We start from the raw sequence: 20,576 nt of genomic DNA, 5'->3' as shown, positions 1-20,576 counted from the left end.
CATAGCAGTTAGGTTTGGCGTGCTCCGCTTTGGCAGCCTGGGTTTGTGGGTTCAGATCCCCCACATGGGGCTACACTACTTGTAGCTAAGCTGTGGTGGTGACCCACATATAAAGGAAGAAGATTGGCACAGATTTTAGATCAGGGCTAGTCTTCTTCAAGCAAAAAAAAGAGGGATATTGACAATGGATGTTAGCTCAGGGCTAATCTTCCTAGGCAAAAAAACCTAAAAAATAAAAAAAATCGGTGATCCAGTACTTAAAAGAATGTTCTATTATTGCTGCATTTTTGTTTTGTTTTTAAAGATCAGCACCTGAGCTAACAACTGTTGCCAATCTTTTTTTTTTCTTTTCTTTTTCTGCTTTTTCTCCCCAAATCCCCCCAGTACATAGCTATATTATTTTAGTTGTGGGTCGTTCAAGTTGTGGCATTTCGGATGCTGCCTCAGCATGGCCTGAGGAGCAGTGCCATGTCCACGCCCAGGATCCGAACCGGTGAAACCCTGGGCCACCGAAGTGGAGCGTGAGAACTTAACCACTCCGCCATGGGGCCGGCCCCCTCTCCTTTTTTGATTATAGATGTTCAGCGAATAGTTTTTAGTAGGGAAGGGTGGGCGACCTCTGCAAGCCAAGAGGTTCAGGGGCTTCAGGATCAGCAGCAACCATCCAGAAGTCTCCTGTTTCAGGGTCCCAGGCCTTCCCCACCAGAGCCCCATCCTTTGCATAACGAGCCTGCCTCAGTGGAGTATTTTTAAACTCCAACAGTGAGCCCGTTAGCCTACCACTCAGCTGTGTCTGCTCTTCCAGTGGAGGAGAGAAGAGCCTTCTTAGGCGCTGCCACAAAGGCCCTGTGGTCTCATATTTAGTGTTAATTCTTCCCTAGCAGCCCTCTGCCTCACTATCCGTCTGCAGGGCATCAATCCACATTGGCAGTAACCAGCCCCTCCACTGTCTTTGGCATCCCGTCACCCCCTAGTCTTCTGAATGCCTTGCATAATCCCACTTGCCATAGCATTCCCCTTCACTGGCACGCGTTCCTCTGTCCCCACCAGTGAAACATTTAGCAACTGAATCCTTGCGCCAAGGACCATCTGTGCCACCCTTGCTGACCAAGAGGACATCCTCTTCTACTGGCCTTGAGTGAGCCTGTCCCAAATCCCCATCTTACTGCCTGCTGTCTCGGATTACTTGTGTTGGTCTGGACCCTCCAGGAAGCAGTTGCCAAGATGAGATCAGATGTGTGAGTGATTTATTAGGTGAAATGCTTGTGAGGGAAAGTTGGGAGGAATCCAGGACAGACTAGGAGAGCTGTCTGACCAGGAAGGAAGGTTAGGTGAAAAAGGCTTAGAGTGCAGCACAAGTCTAAGAAAGTTTGGCAAGGCCAGCATAGAGCCCGCTAGGGGATGTTGCTCTTCAGGGCAGTTCTGTCTCTGGAGAGTGGGCGTGCACTGGTATTCCTGTTGCCTTCAGTCATTGCCTGGGAGCTGCCTGTGGGAAGCGGGCAGCAGCCGGGCCCTGGGTTCACCACGCTGCCCTGCACAGCAGATCTGAGGGGGCGCGTGTTCACGGCTCCTCAGTCTCTGTCACATCAGGGTTTTTCTCAGAAGTATGGTGATCCTTGGCTGTGCCCCCGGATTTTAGACAGAGGCACTAAAAAGAAGTTTGGAAGCTCAGTGTATGTGGCTGGATTGTCAACTGTGGGCTTCGCTGTAAGGTGACCTGGGCTTTTTCATGGGGAACCACAGATGTTAGTGTCTGTGGGTCTTGTCTTTGCAGCTGCCCAGATTCCCTTGTGAAGTCACTTAGGCAACCAGGCAGGAGAGGGTGTTCAGGAAGCTGATTTGGTGAAGAGGGATCGATGTTTTACCTGTAGATATCATCTAATACCGTTTTCAGTGTGGTCCATCCACCGGACCCCTCTGTTAAACTTTTCTGGAGAATACACCTTCATTCTTCTGCCCAGGTTGGGGAGGGTGTTTGCTTGGAGCAGAGGAGCAGATCTGCCAGCTTCCTGCCTAGGCTTCTCACGCCCACCTCCAGAGGCCCCTGCTAGCTCCTGAGCCTCTGAGAAATCCTGTGGTGAACCTCCGCTGGCTTGTTGGCATTACTCACTGCTGGCTCAGCATTCAGCTTTCTCAGGTCTACAGAATGAGTTATTACTTTTATGTGCTTTCAACTTCCAAACCTTTGTGGCTGTTGTTTCTGCTCCTGTTATCCTTGTCCTTGTGGGTTTATGCCATTGTAGAAAGGCCTTTACTGTTCTAGTGGGATCTGGGAGGGTCCTGAAGTGTAGTCATGGGTTCAACCCTCCATTTTTAACTGATATCTTCAATTAATGGGTTTCCCTGCAGACTTGTCTCCACACAGTAGCCAGCCTTTTAAAAACACACATTAGGGCCAGCCCTGTGGCTGAGTGGTTAAGTTTGCACTCCACTTCGGCGGCCCAGGGTTTCGCTGGTTCGAATCCTGGGCGTGGACATGGCACCACTCATCAAACCATGCTGAGGTGACGTCCCACATCTAGAAGGACCCACAACTAAAAATATGCAACTATGTACCAGGGGGCTTTGGGGAGAAAAAGGAAAAATGAAATCTTAAAAACAAAACAAAACAACCCCACACATTAGATCATGTTACTCCCTTGCTGAAAACTCTCCAATTCTTTCCCATTACACTTAGAATAAAACCCAGACTCCTTGCCTTGGTCTATAAGACCTTCTATGATCTGGCCCCAGGCTACTTCTCATCCTCATTTCCTGCTCACCCCAACAGTTATCTTCTCCAGCCACACTGGCCTTCTTGCTGTCCTTCATACACCAAAGCTGGTTTCCGTCTCAACCTTCGTATTTGCTATTCATTCCACCTGAAACATTCTTCCCCCAGGTTCTTACATGTCATGCTCCGTCTCTGTCGCATCTCTGACCAAATGATTAAAGGGCTGATTTATCAAAAGGATATGTAACTGTTATATACAAATCTATGTACCTAATAACAATGTTTCAAAGTATAAAAGCAAAGATGATATCATTAAAGGGAGAGAGACAAATGTACAATCATAGTGGGAGACTTTAACACCTTTCTCTTACTGATAGAAATCTAGATAAAAAAGTTAGTAAGGAACTACATACATACTAATTGTAAGGTCGAAAGTAAAAGAATGAATACAGATATAGCATGCAAAACGAATTCAGCTTTAATGTGCCCATATTAAGGTCAGACAAAGAAAACAAGACAAGGAGGATTACAAGAGATAAAAATAGGGCATTATATAAAAATAAAAGGGTCAGTTCATTTTGAAGAAATGTATATGCTCCTAATAACACCACTTCTGAATATAAGCAAAAATTGACAGAAGTAAGAGGAGAAAGAAAAACCCAAAGCCATAATTAGAGATTTTAATTGATAGGATAAGCAGACAAAATGGGTGGGATGTTGCTAAAAACAGCAAACAGAAGAAAACTTATAACTTTGAAATACATATGAGGGAAGAAAAGGTTGAAAATTAACGAGCTGTTCATACATTCTCAATAAGTTAGATAAGAGAAACCCCCACCAAAATAAAAGCAAAGTAAGCATAAGCTACGAAAGAAAAAAAATGTTCAAATATGTAATAAGTGAAATACTACAAAGGACATCTCAAAGGGTGTTATGAATTTAAAAACAAGAGGACATTCTGAACAATTTGCCAGCCAACTCCAGCCCTGTGGCTTCAGTGATGGTACCACCCGAAATTCACAGGAATACTCATCTCACCAAGCTTACACAGACATTTGCTTTGGATGCCAAAGAATTTATATTCCCATAGAAGTATTCATGGCTATTACTAGACTGATCTTTTTGCTAAATGGATGGGTGAAAAATGGTATCTCCTTATTGCTTTCGTTTGCATTTTATTATTAGTGATGTTGAACATCTTTTAATATTTAGTAGCCACTTTTCAATGTTATTATCTGTTCATACCTTTGCTCTTTTTCTATTCTTTCGCATTTATTTGTATAAAATTGTGTTCTTAACATCACTCTGTTGCAGTTTGCTATCCTGTTTTTTGGATACATCAAATTCCTTTTTCTCTTTTTTTGAGGAAGATTAGCCCTGAGCTAACATCTGCTGCCAATCCTCCTCCTTTTACTGAGGAAGACTGGTCCTGAGCTAACATCCGTGCCCATCTTCCTCTACTTTCTATGTGGGACGCCTACCACAGCATGGCTTGCCAAGCGGTGCCATGTCCACACCTGGGATCCGAACCGGTGAACCCCAGGCCACTGAAGCAGAACGTGTGAACCTAACCACTGTGCCACTGGGCCGGCCCCTAGATCAAATTTTTATAAATTTCTTTTCTTAATAATGTTTGTGTTTTGTCTTTTAAAGAATACCTTCACTTTTCCAACAATGTAAACATGTTCTGCTATTTTTATATTTCATTGTTTACTCTCTTGATCCGTTTGGAATTTGTTAATATTGCGAGAGAGGGAGTTAACTTGGTATTTTCCCCAAATGTGGCCAACTGTCTCAACACTATATTTTTTAGAAGAGATTCTTACTGATTAGAAACGCCATCTCTCTCATATATTACATACAGCAATGTCTCTGGGCTCTAGTCTGTCCTTCTGATGTATTTCTATACCATATATGTATTTCACAATACTAATCACTACATTATGTTTTTAGAACTCCCACATATTTTTTCCTACAAAATTTCTATTATTGTACATCTTATCTTCCAAATGCATCTTACTGTTTGGATTTTGACTAGGGTTGTAACGATTTGGGGGAAGAAATTGATGGTTTTATAACATTGGGCCTTTCTTTTCTTGGTTCAGGGCACGTCTCCATTTTTTCAGGTCATTTGTGTCTGTCAGTAAAACTACAGTTTTCTTCACAAAGTTCTTTCACACTTCGTGTTAGGTGTAATCTCATTTTACAAGTATTGTACTATTTTGTTAGTGTAAATGGGGACTTAAAAAACTTGGTGATTAATGTGGATGGAGGGCATTGATTTTTGTATATTCTAGCCATCTGAGCTTTTATTCACCCCAAGAGTCGATGAATCGATTCATTTGGGTTTCCCTATAGATAGTCAAATTGGCTGAAATGTTTTACTTCTATTCCAGTAGTAACAGAAGCATGGCTTGACAAGTGCTGCGTGGATCCACAGCCGGGATCCAAACCGGCGAACCCCGGGCCACCAAAGCAGAACACGCAAACTTAACTGCTGCGCCACCAGGCTGGCGTCTACAAAGATTTTTCTAATCATTCATTTCATTTTTGCTATCTTTTAAAAATACAATTCCAGATTGTATTTAGTAGTATTTCATGTAGTTCATGACCTGGGTTTTAGGTATTGTACTGGCATTGTTTATCAACCAACAAAGCAATCTATTAAAACCACCATGAATATTTTAATGTATGATGCATAACCTTAAAAAGCCAGTCAGAAGTCCACATGAGTATCATAAATGCCTTTGGAGATATGAGGATGAGAGGTGGAACAGTCCGGTGAGAAGAGCAGTAACATCATTTAGGACTCAGGGGACCTAGATTTGGCCTCTATTTACCATTATGTTGTCAGATAACCTGAAACAAGACACACTCCTCTTTGGCTTCAAATTGAAAATCTATAAAATGAATCATTGGGAGAATAAAGGTTAAAGTGCTGGGAATAGTGTCACTATTGCGAAATTATTATTATTATTTTTTTAAAGATTGGCACCTGGGCTAACAACTGCTGCCAATTTTTTTTTTTTCTGCTTTATTTCCTCAACCCCGCCCCGTACACCGTTGTATATCTTAGTTGCAGGTCCTTCTAGTTGTGGGATGTGGGACGCTGCCTCAACGTGGCCTGATGAGCAGTGCCATGTCTGAACCCAGGATCCGAACCCTGGGCCGCCGCAGCGGAACGCGCGAACTTAACCACTTGGCCACGGAGCCGGCCCCTGCGAAATTATTAAATGTAAGAAATTTTTATATAGGTAAGAAATTGTATCAACATGAGAAATTACTGAAATAGAAACCCGGTATTTTAAATTTAAATGTAGTTATGAATGAAGATACAATATAAACACATAAAAATCTCAAAGCCATGTAAAACCCGAAGGCATTAAAATTTATTAAATGATGCAATAACAACAGAATTCTTTATTTACAATAGCATTATTTAACATCAAATAAGCAAATAGCATCAGCAAAGCAATATTAACTTGCATAAATGTATTTAAAATTTCTCTGAATATATCTACCTTTGCATAAACTGCTCACACTAGAAATACAAACATCGATGCAGGTGAACAAAGTCATGTTCAGAGTCAACTCCATTTGAAAATAAATCACAACCTGAAACACTGTCAGCTTTCTCCTGAAGGGCCATAGTTAATATATTGCTTAATTTTACCCTTTATAATCTTTTCATATACACACATCTCAGATGCAACTTCATGAGGAACTGTACAAATAAAACCCACAAATGACAAAGAAAAAAAAATGACAGTCAAATGTTTGAAGAAATGTATCATCATCACTATTCAAGGACATAAAGGTTAAGTGATGACGCACTGATTCAAAAATTGTACACAATTCACTATACAAATATAATACATCGGACAGCTATGTAGGAATATACAAGACTTAAAAACAGATCTAAGGCATTATGCTAGATTTTAGCATTTTGAGGTTCTTGCACATAGCTTTTACCTGTAGTAAGAAACTTAAAAGATTTTGTTTTAGTCTATAAAGAAACACCAGGGAGAAAAGTCTAATTAAAATCGAAGCCACTACAGTAATTTTCTTTTGTGCAGAGAATGCTTTGCTCTTAGGCAGCATACTACCATACAAATACTAGAAAATTTTAAATTCACACCAACAATTAATGGCTTAAGTTGCATTTCAAAATTGATTGTGTGTCTTTGGGTTCTGCAAGTGGATCTGTGCCACCCATTTCATGTGTTAAGCCCATATGAACTCCATTTTTAAACACATTAAAAATTGCATTATATAAACTGCAAAAACATTGCTTCCCATTATCACAGGCCGTGAGAGATACATGTGGGAGGGGGCATCTTAATCTTTGAGTCGATCGAATTCACTGCAGTACAACAGCTCACTTCACTTTTTAAACTTACCACATTACATGAACACTTAAATGAGTTTTACAACCAAGTAAATGTATGTATACTTTTCACATTATATATGTCTTTCACATTTAGTAATATAAGTAAAACACTGATTATTTGTTCTATTAAATGAAAACCGAGTCCTCAGTCTAACAAATTTATTGTGTACAGCATGAGAAATACTGATAATGAAGGGGATCGATTGGGCTTTTGCTTCTATGGTGATCAATATGATCAGAGGACGCCTCCACTTACTTTCTTCTCTTAATTAGATGTAAAGCAAAATCCATTACCGGATCTGAGCCGTAAGAGAATTTATACTCTCTTTTCCTTCAAAACAGTAATGATCATAACTTACTCTAAATTACCAGGATCGCAGGCTTGCGGATTTGTCTGAATTCAGGGACTGACATGAAAACGCAGCGGGCAGATGGATAAACAACAAAGGAGACGCAGATATTTTTGGACAGTGTTAAAGTGAAAAGGGACTTAAAACAAAACAAATCCAGTTTAAACTCTATTTCTCCTTTGTGTTGTGTGAAGTTAAAGTCATCTAATTCACATATTTCTAAAAATCAACTTGAAACTGGTCACATTAAGTAACTGTGTATAACATAAGCCTCATCGCACTGATGAGGTCACGGAGTTCTGGGCCAACGTCTGCTCGTTGTTCCATCACAGTTGGGCAACCCAATGGTTTGGCTGAGAAGAGTGGAGCCTTTGAGGGGGACGTGAACTGGTGGCCGCCGAGAAGTGTTGTTCCGGGGCCACCTCCCTGTAGCGAGACCCCTCTCAAGTGGAAAAAAGTATCGAAATGCAAATTTCCAGAGAATCTCTTTAGTATGGAGCGACACTTTCAGACTGTCTACTTACGATTTACCTTTGGGCTATATCTCTTTCTATATTTCCATAACCTGTACATATAGAGAGAGATATAAATATAAATAGGGGTAGTTTGTACACTTTTCACCCTGCCACAAATAAACAAACAATCAAATTTCAAGGAAAAACCTCTCTGTTCCTAAAAAGCCTGGCTAATGAGATAGAAAATTGCTTTGCTTTTTAGACATCAAAAAGACATCATTCTGAAATTTAGGTAAGAAAGTATGTGTATTAGAGGTTGGGGAGAAATAGCTCAAAAAAGGCCATCAGTTTCTTGGTATTGCAGTTGTCTGAAACTGACGCCAATTAAGAAAAGATTATTCCCCTACCAGAGTGGGCAAGAAAAACCACCATAAAAGTGGCCTGCTTAGTAACGTGATCTTTCTAAGGTTCATTAAGAAAGAATATAAACATATAAAAATCAAGAATTGGTTCCTACAGCGGCTGCATATCATATAGATTAGATAAATGATTTATGAGCAGAAATCACAGGTTTAGAAAATAAAAAGTCTTAAGTCTACAAATTAGGTCTAATCAAGGCTTTGATATCCTTTACAAAACACCTTTAGGAGACATTGCTATGAAGATATCTAATTTAATACTGACGTACCTCATTTTTGAGTCAATTCCACAATATGTATACCTCACAAAAATTAGACAATTAAAACACTTAAGTTCTCAACTTAAATTATTGCTTGTTTACATATAAATTGGATTTTATGTACCTTACAAAACTTCGGCTTAGTCAGCACTGCTAAAAAACAAAATAAAAAACACATGGCGGAGGTCGAATCTGTCGTGACACGTGCGGGCAATTTTACACACACTGCGGCGTTCTCCCGGGTCGCAGGCCAGTGCTGCCGGGAGCGGAACGCGCATGCTTCCACAGCAGGCGTCCGCAGCCGCACTGGGGTCAAGTCCTCACTCTGCTCCTCTCCTTGCCAGTAAATGCATTTTTCTGAAATTTAATGGTTAGCATTGGTAAGTGGCTGGCAAAACATTTAAGGAAATAAAGGGCTTACCTGGTTTCTGTTGCTTTTATTATTTTTTTCAACAATGAAGGAAAGTGAGGAGGATTGGGGCAGGCAGAGAGGGGAAGCGAGGAGTCAGGATCAGATGGGGAAGAGGAGATGCTAATCCCAGCTGTCTGATCAATCTAAAGGGAACTTAATTTGGAAATAAAAAACATTTCTTTTCGATTCATGATTCTGGTGAACTAGTTTGGTTTTGACAAAGAAAAAGAAAGGAAAAGTACTTGTTAATATGAACAGCCCTCTCACAGGCTCCTTTTCACCTGTTAGTGACTGGAAACTCTTTCCAACATGGTCTTTAGAGCTTTCTACAAAGATACAACTCTGACTGGATTGGTGTTCCCTTCTTGGGTGTCTCTGTACATACAGCGCTGTCCACGGTGTCTGTCCTGCTTTTATCCCAAATGCAGGCTTTAGTTTAAAACACCTTTAGCTTGATTTTCTTAAACAAAATTCTGTTCTTTCCCCTAGATGAAATCTTAAGCTTTTGTACTAGACTGATTAGCCAGGGAAAACAAAGCAAGAAACCAGTGTCTGGAACCCAACAGGAACAGAACAAGAGCGTGGTTGTTTTCCTTAAATACACACATTTAAATACATTCAATCTGACATGGGTATGAAATTTGCCTGTCAACATTTACTTTGCAGGAGAGATCTAAGTTGCACTAAGGTGAATGCAGTGAACAGACTGAGCAACTGTCTGGACGTGAGCTTCAGACTGTCAAGAGAAGAGGCAGCTCCTCCTGCAACAGCCGAGCCGACTCCGCCCGGGGAGCCAGGGCCCGTCTGCTGGTCCTGCTCTGGCAGAACTGGCTGGCAGGTCGGTTGGGTCAAAACAAAGAGACGCAGCTCTCCAGACTGGTAAGCGTTTTGAGCAAGTAGCCCAGTCAGCTGAAGAAAGAAGCAACCAGTCACCTTCAGTGTCAGCAGTATTTCTGCAGGGAAACAGAGAGGAAGTTGTGAAATATCTCCGAAGTTTTGGTCAAACCATCATAAAGCCCATCATAAAAACATCAAAACACTCGGTCGTTTCACATCATCCCCATCACAAAGGCTGCATCTGGATGAGTTACGCTTGATTTTGATGCAAACAAGCAGATGGCACTGTTCCTAACTGAAGCCACTATTTCCGAAGGCGGCAGATCCCCCACGCTCTCTCGAAGGACACAGACGGCAGCAGATCACCACTCTCTGCTACCCATGACATCCGAGCTTAACGCAGTCTCTCCTACCTTCTCAGCAGAGACTGCTGAGACGCTCAGCTGCTGAACTGCCCCTGCCTTCTGACGGTGTCCAATCCAGAAATGCCCACTACTTTCTTAATCCTGCCTCCAAATCACCAGGACAGACCCACTTCCTATAACGTGTGCCCCCCGACTCTCCCTTACTGAGACACTCCCAAAGTTCCCTGGGGTGTGCTCTCCCTGGCTTCAGCAAGCTAAATAAACTGGAGTTGTGCCTCTAGTGGTATCCTTGCTAGTTTCGGGCTGCTCTGTGCTGATGAATGACTCAACACCAAGGGCTTTGAGTGGCAAGAGTCGTGTGGAGGGGTTTCCTTGGTTGGTGCAAGTGTATCTGTCAGTGCTTTTTTTGGCCATTGACTATCCTCCCTCCCAAAAGTTTTCATTCACTTAGCAAATATTAATTGAGCATCTACTCTGTGCCAGGTGCTGGAATACTGTTGCCAGATCATGAATTCCAGCGGTCAAAGGTGGAATTACATTCCTGGTCAGCTGCACGGTTCTCCCAAGCTTAAAAAATCAGCTTAGGAGAATACCTCTGATTATATTCCCTCTTAGAGAAGAACATTTAATGTTACTTTTCTCTATAATATAAAGCTGAATAATGTATTTATTCCTCATTTGTGCCACTTACATGATTTTACATGGAAATACTCCATGGCTGACTTCAACATCCTTCAATTTTTCAGTTCGTCTGAGGAAAAAGATTCTATTGAGAAGCATTTACATCCTTAGAAACCTAAGGCAGCACTCTTTACCCTGCATCAATAAGCAGCTATTAACCAGAATCAGTTTGGTGAGCGAGAATGTCGAGTAGGGCATGCATCTCGAGTGACAATGCTTGGCATGGCATCCGGGCTGTGTCACTCAGGTGGTGGGAGTCATTTAATCTTTCTGTACCTAACACTTCTAAGGGCTGTTGTGAGGACTAAACAGAATGTGCATCGAGTGTTTAAACAGTTCCTGGGACAGAGTAAGTGCTCAGGAAGTGTCATCGCCACTGTCATCACCACCATCACCAACTCGAAGCCGACCCCAGGCAGTGAACAGTTTCCATAACCCTAGTCCATACAAGTGACTACAACTGTACTTGAGACGCGAGCCACACAGCTGAGCAGTAAACTCAATTTTAGTACGTTTAACTATGTGTAAAATAGAAAGTAACATATAAAATAGATAATAAGAAGTCCTTGTAAAAGGAAGAATCTTTTTGTTAAATAACTGCTCTTCTCTAAATAGTTTTTTAGTAAATCCACGGTTGTGTACAGGGCGTCTGCCTAAGGCAAGGCACACTTTTAATCTACGTTTCCAGAGAAAGGGAATGCAGATTCAGTTAATAATGGATCACAGTGGTTTCTAGTTAACAAATAGAATCCGATTACTAATAAAAATTTTGAAAAAAGTCCCTTGATTCAGAACAGCAGCAGAGCGTATTCCAGACACCCAGAAGACGAAGCCGCCTCGGGCACACATCGGCAGTATAGTGACAAATGCAAAGCGGTTTCCAGTTATGACCCAGGGATTACAAGGGCTATACCGTACATATTGTTCTCTGAAGCAAACGAGAGTGTCTGGGACAGCCTGTTCGCTGGCCTTACCATTCAGAATGAACAAGGTACAGATGGACGAGCCAGATTCAAGAGGGGCAGTGGGAAAAACAGAGAGAGCGGGAGAGGTATAAATGGCCAGGGCGAGATGATAGCAGGGAGAATTCTCACCATGGAGCCTGAGAGGCACTTTTGAGAGAGAACATCCTATATCTACTGAAAATGCTTTTTGTGATACTAATGCTAATCTTTCCATCTCGGGTGATGGGGCACCCATCAGGCACGTGCGTGAAGTAAACACCTGGGCTCTGTCGGCCCCCCTGCCTCCGTCTTTCCCTCTCCACTGTGCCCAGCGCCAGGATTAGTCGACCTAGCTTGAGAGGTCCCCGTCTCTCTGTGCTGCTGCTCAGGATTGGCTCACTTCTGTCTGTGTCACATTGTGGTAATTTTGCAATATTTCAAGCGTTTGCATTATTATTATGCTTGTTACAGTGTCTGCGATCAGTGGTCTTTGATGTTACCATTGTAACTGCCTTGGGCACACCATGAACTGCACCCATATGAGACAGTGAGCTTAATCAGTAAGCGATGTGCGCGTTCTGACCGCTCCACAGACCAGCTGTTCCTGTCTCTCTCCCTCTCCTCGGGCCTCCCTATTCCCTGAGACACAACAATAATGAAATTAGGCCAATTAATAACCCTGCAGTGGCCTCGAAGTGTTCAAGTGAAAGGAAGAGTCGCACATCTCTCACTTTAAATCAAAAGTTAGAAAATGATTATGCTTAGTGAGAAAGGCATGTCGAACTGTGAGACAGGCAGAAAGCTAGGCCTTTTGTGCCATTTAGTCGAGTTGTAAATGCAAGGGAAACGTTCTTGAAGGAAATTAAAAGTGAACACACGAATGATAAGAAAGCAAAACAGCCTTATTGCTGATTTGGAGAAAGTTTTAGTGGTCTGCATACAGGATCAATAAGCCACAACATTCCCTTAGGCCGAAGCCTAATCCAGAGCAAGGCCCTAACTCTCTTCAACTCTGTGAAGGCTGAGAGAGGTGAGGAGGCTGCAGAAGAAAGTCTGAAGCCAGCAGAGGTTGGTTCATGAGGTTTAAGGAGAGAAGCCGTCTCCACAACATAAAAGTGCAAGGTGAAGCAGTAGGTGCTGATGGAGAAGCTGCAGCTGGTTATGCAGAAGATCGAGCTGAGATTGTTAATGAAGGTGCTACACTAAACAACAGATTTTCCATGTAGATGAAACAGCCTTCTATTGGGAGAAGATGCCACCTAGGACTTTCATAGCTAGAGAGGAGAAGTCAGTGCCTGGCTTCAAAGCTTCAAAGGACAGGCTGACTCTCTTCTTAGGGGCTAATGCAGCTTAAGTTGAAGCCAAGGTTCATTTACCATTCCAGAAATCCTAGGGCCCTTAAGAATGATGCTAAATCTGCTTTGCCTGTGGTCTATAAATGGAACAACACAGCCTGGATGACAGCACAGCTGTTTACAACATGGTTTACTGAATATTTTAAGCCCACCGTTGAGACCTGCTGCTTAGAAAAAAAGATTCCATTCAAAATATTACTGCTCACTGACCATGTGCCTGGTCATCTAAGAGCTCTGACGGAGATGCACAAGATTTGTGCTGTTTTCGTGCCTGACAACACAACATCCATTCTGCAGCCCATGGATCAAAGAGTTGTTTTGACTTTCATGTCTTCTTACTTAGGAAATACATTTTGTAAGGCTGTAGCTGTCATAGATAATGTTTCCTCTGATAGATCTGGGCAAAGTCAACTGAAAACCTTCTGGAAAGGATTCACCATTGTAGATGCCATTAAGAACATTTGTGATTCATGGGAAAAGGTCAAAATATCAACATTAAGATTGGAAGAACTTGATTCCAACCCTCATGGATGACTTTGAGGGGGTTCAAGACTTCAGTGGAGGAAATAACTGCAGATGTGGGGGAGACAGCAAGAGAACCAGAATTACAAATGGAGCCTGGAGAGGTGATGGAATTGTGGCAACCTCATGATGAAGCTTCAGTGGATGAGGAGTTGCTCCTTATGGATGAGCAAAGAAAGTGGTTTCTTGAAATAGAACTCACTCTTGGTGAAAATGCTGTGAAGATTGTGGAAATGACAACAAAGGACTTAGAATATTACACAAACTCAGTTGATAAAGCAGCAGCAGGGTTTAAGAGGATTGACTCCAGTTTTGAAAGAAGTTCTACTGTGGGTAAAATGCTATCAGATAGCATCTCATCCTACAGAGAAATTGTTCTGAAAAGAAAAGAATCCATGCAGCAAACATCATTGTTGTCTTAAGAGATTGCCACAGCCAGCCCAGCCTTCAGGAACCACCCCCTGATCAGTCAGCAGCCGTCACCATGGAGGTAAGGCCCTCCACCAGCAGCAAGATTATGACTCGCTGAGGGCCCAGATGATGGTCAGCATTTTCTGGCAATAAAGTGTTTATTAATTAAGGTACGCACACTGCCTTTTTGGACATAATGCTAATGCACCTTTAGACTATAGTATAAACATAACTTTTATATGCACTGGGAAACCAAAAAATTCGTGTGACTTGCTTTATTGTAATGGTCCAGAAGCGAAGGCACGCTGTCTCGGAGGTGTGCCTGTGCCTAGGGGCCAAAGGGTACACTCCAGTTCCTCGCTTCGGAGGCCCCTCCTGAGATGAGGCGGCCCAGCGCCCGAGGCTGAGGACTACTCCAAATGGCTAGCTGAATCTTTACTGTCTGTCCCACAGTAGCTGTGAGTATCTTTCTCTTCCCTTTAGGATCTCTAAAAAGAGAAGAGCGAGCGGCACCAAAGAAGGAAATCATTTGTTCCCTGTCGGCCTTCTCCAATGTTGCTGCATAAACAGAGGAGCTCTGCATCCTCTGGGGAGGCGGGCAGGGGAGCGCAGGCTGAGACGCACAGGCAGGGGTCAGCCTGCCTGACTGGTTCACTTCCTGGGGTTTCAGGACCTTGGGAGCCGTTAAAGTGTGAAAATACTAGCTCTACCATGGGTCGTGGTGCGGTTTAAATGAGGTAATCTAAAAGCTCTTAGCAGTGACTCAGGCTTGCGGTAAATGCTCAGTCCATCGTGGTTGGTGCTGTAACTTTTAAAAGGCTGACTATGGGACCACGGAGTGCCCTGCCTTACAGTAGGCGAGTCTTTTCTCCTTGGAGGTCACATGGCAGCAGAAGCAAGGATACAAGGCGAGTCAATGTCTGGGGCTCTTAGAAGACAGGCGTGGAAGACCGTGTAGCTGGCCCGGCCCAGGCACAGTGCCTGAGGGCCTGATCCAACAGTGGCTCTCCCGGGCGCCTAGGCTGGCACACAGTCACTCTGAAAGGTGAGGGAGGGACGTCTAATCTTATCGTGGTGGATTCAGAGAGGGAAATGCGATCCTGCGCATGCCCCCCCACGTCCTCCCTCCCGCAGAGATATGATGTGCTCAGAGGTTAAGCTCCCTGGCACTTTCGGGTTAAAATGGGCTGTCTTCTGTGGGAGTCATCATTCCTCTGGGAAGAGTATCCCAGGTTTCAAGCCTTTGCCTTTTGCACATAAGCCATCACTGAGTTATGTGGCCACTATACACAGTGAGAGGGGACAGGGCAGGCAGCAGGGGGCTTCAAACTTCAATCAATGGCACACTTAGGGTCTAAACACATGGTCAATATGAAATATATTCCAGTTTCTGTTTGACTTACTCTATCGATAAGTTAACCCTTTAGACGAGTTGTGTATCTGGGCACGGACAGATAACGTCTCCGGGACTCCTTCCCGCAGGCAGCCCCTCTGCCATGTATGACTGCGGTGCTTTAAACAAGAGCAACTACACGGAGGAAACTTGTACACTACGTTATGAAAATCTGGATCAAATTTATGCTATAACTTTTTAAACTTGAATGTAAATATTACCAAAACCATCCAAGATCCATTTCTTTGTAGAAAATTCAACATGGACCCTATATTTTCTCCATCGAGAGAGGACTTCTAATCTAACAGAGAGTCATCTACTGCTGAGGGTCATACCCCTTCCCTTACGAGGGCCCCACGGGCCATTTACCTGTGCGTCAAATTGCTCACAGAGCCTTCCCCGTCACAGACCTGCTGCTAGGCACATAATTCAGGTGGGTTCTAAGTGCTAATTATTCCACTATTTCAAGATTTGGTTGAACATGGTAATATCACTCTCCTTAGAGCAAGTGTTTAAGGAAATAAGCAAATAATATACAAGATTATTACCTCCACAAAATGAAATATAGACAAACACCTTAGAATAAGAATAAACATAGACTTAAGGGAGAGAGCAATTATAGGTTAGTTTCTCTTCGTCCTCTTGAAAATCTAACATTATGATTCAGAAAAAGTAAAAATAAATCAAAGTTTGCCCTAACGTGACTAATTCTTTGCCACTTTATTGTTTGCTTTGCTGTAACAATGTCACTCCAGAGCAAAATTAGTGCTCTTTATTCATACGCCACCGTCAGCTCAATTAAAATGAGCTCAGGGGCCGGCTCCGTGGCTGAGTGGTTAAGTTCGTGGGCTCTGCTGCGGTGGCCCAGGGTTCGGATCCTGGGCGCGGACATGGCTCATCAGGCCACGTTGAGGCAGCGGTCCCACATCCCACAACTAGAAGGACTGGCAACTAAGATATACAACTGTGCACGGTGTGGGTTGGGGAGATAAAGCAGGAAAAAAAAAAAAGAAAAAGAGGAAGATTGGCAACAGTTGTTAGCCTAGGTGCCAATCTTTAAAAAAAAAATAAATAAATAAAATGAGCTTAAAGAAATTATTCAAACAAAACCACTGTACGTCAAATAAAATTAGAAGATATTTTTATTTATTTCTTTTTTTGCTGAGGAAGATTCACCCTGAGCTAACATCTGTGCCAATCTTCCTCTATTTTTGGTATGTGGGCCACCAGCACAGCATGGCCGCTAACAGAGCGGTGTAGGTCCGCGCCTGAGAACTGAACCCCGGCTGTGAAAGCAGAGGGTGCTGAACTTAACCACCAGGCCACTGGGGCTGGCCGAGAAGACATTTTTAAACATTACAAGCATTACACAACTCTCTTCAATCTCCTAGTTGACGATTTCTAGTTCTGCCAATTTCGGTCGATAAAATACTCACATTCACTTTACTACCACATTCACACATCTGCTGTTTCTTACCCGTGATGCGTCTCCCTCCTGCTTAATCATGTCCATTCCAGGCAGCTGGTTTGGGAAAAGGTTGCCTCCCCTCAGAGCAGGATCATTCACCTGAGGGCAACAGGACAGGCCGGTGGCTACACTGTGGGATGTCCAAAAGCACCCTGGCAAACAACCACCCTCGAACCTCCCCCTTCTTCACAGCAGCAGGATTACGGGGAAAAGGACTAGGTAAAATGGCTACATCCCTGTATTTATTCTCCTATGGATGTATTTTGGGGGGAGTATGGAGGAACATGAAAATAAATACTTATAACATACTGGCTGCCTTCAAAATTAAATTTCACTTGCATTCTGTATAGAAATTCAACAGAGATGATAATACTGGAAACATGTTCTTGCCTTAACATATTCACTTTTTTGGCTGGAGCAAATCAGACCAATGACTCCTGATATCTTTGCTACTTTAGGCAAGTCGGTCATGAGCAAGTGTGAATATCCAAACGTACGCTGGACTTTGCGAAGCTTCTCTGACCAAGGGAACTATTCATCAGCATTGGCACATTTCTTTTACAAATTACACAGTAAATGTACAAATGCTAATACGGGATTGATTTTGTCAGAAGATATACACTGCAGTGGTGTTTTTTGGGCTTCCAAACTAATCCTGAATATTCAAAAGGTTGAAATTCATGGAAAAGTTTCAAAGTAATCTGGATTATTAAAAATGCACCGATTTACTTCTGAGTAGGTTGACCAGAACCCAGGCTAGACTAGACCATCCCAGTGGCCCTTACTTTGTACACTTTCCCTAGAAAGCAAGGCAGGAACCACTAGTGGCCCATGTTTGTAGAAAATTCAACATCAGCACTATATTTTCTCCATTGAAAAGATAAAAGTCTACATTTCTTTAATTTATATCTGTTTACTTTACACAAATAAGCATTTAGCCACCACTAATTCAAGTACAGAAGTAAAAATTATTATTACACTTACGCACAGAGCCTTCTTAAATTGTAAAGGGCTTTAAATTTTCTCATGTACACTACATTTTTTTTTTTTTTGAGGAAGATTAGCCCTGAGCTAACATCTGCTGCCAATCCTCCTCTTTTTGCTGAGGAAGACTGGTCCTGAGCTAACATCCATGTCCACCCTCCTCTACTTTATATGTGGGATGCCCACTACAGCATGGCTTGCCAAGTGGTGCCATGTCTGCACCCGGGATCTGAACCAGCGAAACCCTGGGCCGCCAAAGTGGAACATGTGAACTTAACTGCTGCACCACCGGGCTGGCCCCCACTTTGCATTTTTAATAGTCACCTTTTTATAGAATAAAACACAGAGGCACTGTACAATTTACTAAATTTTCACATAAACTGTGGTTTACCAACATCAGGATTAAACAGAGCTAATCCAACTTTTGATCTTTCACCATCTTCACAATCACAATCTCATTGAAATTTACAGCACTCTCAATGAATTACTGGTTAAGTCATTTAAACGTTCCATGCCTCAAATTTCCCCAAATTTGAAATAAGAATTAGGGTCCTTGCCACATCTGTACTTTCTCCAAATTACCGAGGTAGAAGAATGCCAAACATTTGGTGCCCTTTAAAAATAAGATCTTCTGTAAATAGAAAGCAAAACCTATTAACCCATCCCTTCACCTCTGGGTCACCCCACCACAGATTGCTGAATCTGGCTGCTCCCTGAGATACTAAAGGCTGAGTCTCTGTGCCACCAAGTGAAGCTGCTATGCACTCAGGGATGGTAGAATCATTTCAACGTTATTCAACATAAAACAGGATTATTAAAAAAATATATTGACTCCCCCCTCCCCAGTGATGGCATCTACATCCCAAAGATGATAAAGAATAGTTTTGGGTTATCTGTGTCAGTGTCCCAGCAGGAATGAGGCATCGTTTCAAGCTAATTTGATGGCAGGTAGTTTGGCCTTTGTGTTTCACCTCATTTTACATTTAGAAAAAAATCAGTTCTTAAACTATAAATCCCAAATAAAGCTATTTAAAAAGCACATTCACCATTCCATTCTTAGAGATTCATTTCAGATATTGCTAAATTCCTCAAATAAGAGAAAGAGTTAAATGACAAGAAAGTTAAGACATATCTTAAAAGACCCTTGAGCGACGTCAGGAACCCTTTCATGTTTATTTCATCATTAACAAGTATTTCTGTTAATCACACCAAAACAGGTGAGAGTAAGGCGAAAAAACACTCTTCAAAATAAATGTGGGAGTTGACAACAGATGTTAAGTACGTGGAAAGATTTAATGCGGAAACAGACAAGGCTACACTCAGAAGACAACGGGCTGCTTCTCCCAGGGTGCTCACCTGCTCGGGACCCATGGAGGACAGCCCCGACGTAGGCACGGAGGTCACTGAGGTCATGCTGATCTGTCCTGTCATCTGGTTCATGCTGCTCATCCCACCTGCGTTGGTCGCCATGGATACATTGATGTTCATATTGTTATTGTACATGCTGGTGTTTGCTTGCTGTCCAAAGTGTGGTGGGGACTGTTGTGAAAACATGCTGGAACGCAATGAGACGAGCAACATGTTAGAGCTCAGGGCAGACAGGCAGGCAGTGGTGAGCACGTGTTTCTGAGGCACTGACTTCAGAATGAATGTGTCTAGGCTGAAAGGAGGCAGGGCGGACAGCCGGCAGGTGAGGTCAGACACAGCAGGGGAGGGGCTCAGAGAAGCCACAGGGCAAGCGGCTCTTCTCCTTCCCTAACATCACCGCGAAAGGCTGAAGGACATCTCCCACTGGCGTGCCTGCCCTGGACGAGCTTTCTGCTTATCTGTTTGAGTACTTGTACTGACGAAGGATGGCTTCCAGGTCACTGCCTTCTGCAGCAGTTTCATCATCAACTGGTGGACTGGTACCTTCTTAGGGGAGCTCCTTTTACTCCCAAGGAAAAGACAGGATGCCAAGCTTTTGTAAATTCTAGTAACCTCTTCCCTAGGAAAATGTAAACTGGCTTACTTAGCAGTTTACTTGATTTTGCTTGCTTGAGCAAAGGAGTTAAGAAAAATACAGAAAAGAGATGAGTGGTCTATAGAAAGATTTCCTGATCATTTATATCAAAAAGACACAGACCCACGGCGTACCTGTTTCCGCCCATATTCCCCTGCGCCCATCCATTCATGTCAGAGGAGGCCTGATAGGCTGGGTTGGCCTGAGACTGCTGCATCATGGGGCTCTGGGTATGCGCCATCCTGGGTGACAGCAGAGGGCTCTGGGGCGCTGTGGCCCCAGTAAAGCCTGGATCAGGCTGCTGACTTATTCCTTAAAAAACAAAACAGAAATCCAGTGGAGACTGTTAGTTTCATCACAGAGAAGGGGGGAAGAAAGTGAACATTCAAATCAAATACACAGAGAAAATTACTTTCAGACACCTGACCATGTGCTGGTTATTACATACATTTAAAACAATTCCAAGCTGGGATAAAATGCATGAAGAACAACATCCCCATACCCTGATTCTCGACAGTAATTAGAGGGTGCCTAGAACCACAGTAACCATCACGGCCAGAGGCAGAGAGAAAATACTATTCTTTCCCCACATCCCTCTCCAAATCAAGAATGGGT

At 42.9% G+C, this 20,576-nt stretch overlaps 1 protein-coding gene across 24 annotated transcripts in view; it reads right to left on the bottom strand.

Annotated features, from left to right (window-relative positions):
• Positions 1–6,080: 6,080 nt before the first annotated feature.
• Positions 6,081–20,576, bottom strand: part of NCOA2 (nuclear receptor coactivator 2) — a 267,791-nt gene continuing 253,295 nt past the window's right edge. For all 24 annotated transcript variants that reach the window (XM_070630457.1, XM_070630452.1, XM_070630466.1 and 21 more), the window contains 4 exons: positions 20,096–20,273; positions 19,316–19,514; positions 16,985–17,074; positions 6,081–9,952 (listed from right to left, as the gene is read on the bottom strand). In XM_070630457.1, coding sequence (XP_070486558.1) covers positions 9,941–9,952; positions 16,985–17,074; positions 19,316–19,514; positions 20,096–20,273 — 479 coding nt within the window. In that variant the 3' untranslated portion in view covers positions 6,081–9,940. The remainder of the gene's footprint in view (positions 9,953–16,984; positions 17,075–19,315; positions 19,515–20,095; positions 20,274–20,576) is intronic.

Source organism: Equus przewalskii, chromosome 8, assembly GCF_037783145.1.
Source record: "Equus przewalskii isolate Varuska chromosome 8, EquPr2, whole genome shotgun sequence".
NCBI classification, from domain to species: domain Eukaryota; kingdom Metazoa; phylum Chordata; class Mammalia; order Perissodactyla; family Equidae; genus Equus; species Equus przewalskii.
Note: the sequence above shows the minus strand (reverse complement) of the source record. Positions and strands in the feature narration are given on the sequence as shown.